We start from the raw sequence: 2,746 nt of genomic DNA on the forward strand, positions 1-2,746 counted from the left end.
ACCCAGAAGGTTTCTCCTGTAACCATAGGAAAAGAGGCTTTTAGAAACTTGCCAAACCTTCAGCTACTGGACTTAGGTGGCAATAAGAAGATTCATCTGGACCCAGATGCTTTTGTGGGCCTACTGAACTTGCGTACACTTAGGCTGTATTATAATAAACTTACAGAGTCCATTCTGGAAGGATCTTACTTTCAAGATTTGGTCTCTTTGGAATATCTGGATCTTGCTCTTAATTACATCACTCGGCTTCATCCTCACCCTTTATTTTACAACATGACATCTTTGAAGATTCTGGACTTTAAATTAAACCGTATTGAAACCATATGTGAAGGCAATCTTGATAGCTTTCAAGGAAAAGATTTCACACTGTTAAATCTTGATTCTACTTCCGTGTATAGCAGAAATCCAGTAGACTGGCCAAGTTGTGGGAATCCTTTCAAGAATATTCGCATTGAAACACTGGACATAAGTGGCAATGGCTGGGATATAGCTATAACACAGCAATTCTTTAAGGCTATTCAGGGAGTGCCGGTTCAGTTTTTGAAGTTCTCTCATCACATCATGGGAGCTTCATATGGCTTTAATAACCTCAAGGATCCAGACAGTGAAACGTTTGCTAGTCTTACTATGAGAGGCCTTCGTTTACTTGATATTTCACATGGCTTTATTTTTTCTCTTAAGGCATATGTGTTTCAATATCTTTATTCTTTGGAGAGGCTCGATCTTAACAACAATAAAATAAACCAGATTAAAAAAGCAGCATTTTTCGGTCTCAGGAGCCTGAAAGAACTAAACCTGTCATATAATCTACTAGGTGAACTCCTGGATTACACTTTTGAAGGACTTGATAACATAACTTCTATAGATTTGACACATAATCATATTGGAGTGATTCATCAAGCCCCATTCAAATATTTGCTAAAACTTCAGACACTGGCTCTCCAAGATAATGCCCTAAAAGCAATAGACTCACTCCCACCAAATCTCTTGCATGTTCTGTTAGGCAGCAATCGGCTGAAGTTTATATTAAACACTATAAATGTTACCTTCCTTGACTTGCAGGAAAACAGATTGGAAAATCTGGGTTATCTCTATAAACTTCTCCAATTTCCAGATTTGCAGTATGCACTTTTAAGATACAATCGTTTATCGACTTGCAACAACTATAGTAATACTATACCTGAAAACAATCAATTAATTTACTTGGATCTGGGCAACAATATGTTAAGGCTTGTATGGGAGAAGAAGTCATGCTTTGATGTATTCAAGGCACTTTCCAGGCTTCAAGTCCTCCATCTCAATAATAACTACCTTAGTTTCCTTCCAGAGGACATCTTTAGTGGCCTGGTATCACTGAAGAGGCTTAACTTGTCTTCTAACCTGTTGACTTACATTTCTCATGGCACCTTCCCTAAGACCTTGAGGAGTCTTGACTTATCATCAAATCAGCTGCTTTCTCCTAATCCTGAGCTCTTTGCCACTCTTGACCATTTGGATCTCACCTTTAACAGATATTACTGTGACTGCCCTTTAAGCAGCTTGATTGTGTGGCTAAACCAAACCAACGTCTCTATATTTGGATCACAGGATAAAATGTTTTGTTTTGGACCCCCTGCTCTAGCCGGTGTTTCCCTTTATGCACTTTCCGTAGGTGACTGTGATGAAGACAAGATGTTAGAGATGCTACAGTTTGCACTCTTTATCTTTACCTGTGTTACTGAGACAGTGTTCTTGGTGGTGGTGGTGGCCTTTACCCGCTTTAGAGGGACTTGTTTTATGTGGTATAAGACTGTAACAAGAGCAGTCTTAAAGGATCCCCAGCCACAGTTGGATGGAAAGATACATAGATATGATGCCTACCTATGCTACTGCAGCACAGACTTTGAGTGGGTCCAAAAATCTTTGATACAGCACCTCGATACCCAGTACTCTGACAAAAACAGATTTACTCTCTGTTTTGAACACAGAGATTTCCTACCAGGGGAGGATCATATAGCCAACATTCGTGATGCCATCTGGAATAGTAAAAAGACTATCTGTGTTGTGACAAAGCAGTTTCTTAGAGATGGCTGGTGTGTGGAAGCCTTTAATTTTGCTCAGAGTAGATATTTTTGTGATCTGAAGGATGTCCTCATTATGGTAGTAGCAGGATCACTTTCTCAGTATCAGCTGCTGAAATACCAGCCAATTAGAGTCTATATGCAAAGGGGCCACTACTTGAGGTGGCCTGCAGATGACCAAGATGTGGGCTGGTTTTTAAACACTCTCTCACATCAGATATTGAAAGAGAAGACAGTTAAGAAATCCAGGATGCTAGAACTGCGAACTATAACTGGCTCTTAATTGAACAGTTGGCTGGTTTAGCTATGTACTCTTCTTCAAAGAAAGTGCCAGTTCTTCAAACACATTGGGTTGGATTCAGCGATCCATCAGCAAATGTGAATTTTTTTACCATTTCCCCACTCCCAGTTCACATCAGCCAGCAACTTCTGACCATGGAAAGATGATTCCTGGGGTTGTGGGAACATGTGGATTAATAGCCACATGGATCATGGAGTTGCAGTGAGAAGGGGGTGAAATTACCCCCTCTACCCAGAGGTCGATTCGGGGGGGATTGCCGTTCCCCCGGGTGAGGTGGGGGGCGGGGCACACGACGAAGCCCCGCCCCCTCCTTCCGGCCGCCCCGCTTCCGGCCCTCATTCAGCCAGGAGGAGGCAGGAGAAGAGGGAGGGTAAGTTGCTTCCTC

The 2,746-nt window shown here is 41.8% G+C and overlaps 1 protein-coding gene across 1 annotated transcript in view; it reads left to right on the top strand.

Annotated features, from left to right (window-relative positions):
• TLR5 (toll-like receptor 5) overlaps nucleotides 1-2,343 on the top strand; it is a 2,551-nt gene extending 208 nt beyond the window's left edge. The window contains exon 2 of the mRNA XM_015424574.1: nucleotides 7-2,343. Coding sequence (XP_015280060.1) covers nucleotides 7-2,343 — 2,337 coding nt within the window. The remainder of the gene's footprint in view (nucleotides 1-6) is intronic.
• Nucleotides 2,344-2,746: the final 403 nt, after the last annotated feature.

The sequence above is a fragment of the Gekko japonicus genome, unplaced genomic scaffold (assembly GCF_001447785.1).
Source record: "Gekko japonicus isolate JY-2015 unplaced genomic scaffold, Gekko_japonicus_V1.1 scaffold404, whole genome shotgun sequence".
Taxonomy (NCBI): Eukaryota; Metazoa; Chordata; class Lepidosauria; order Squamata; family Gekkonidae; genus Gekko; species Gekko japonicus.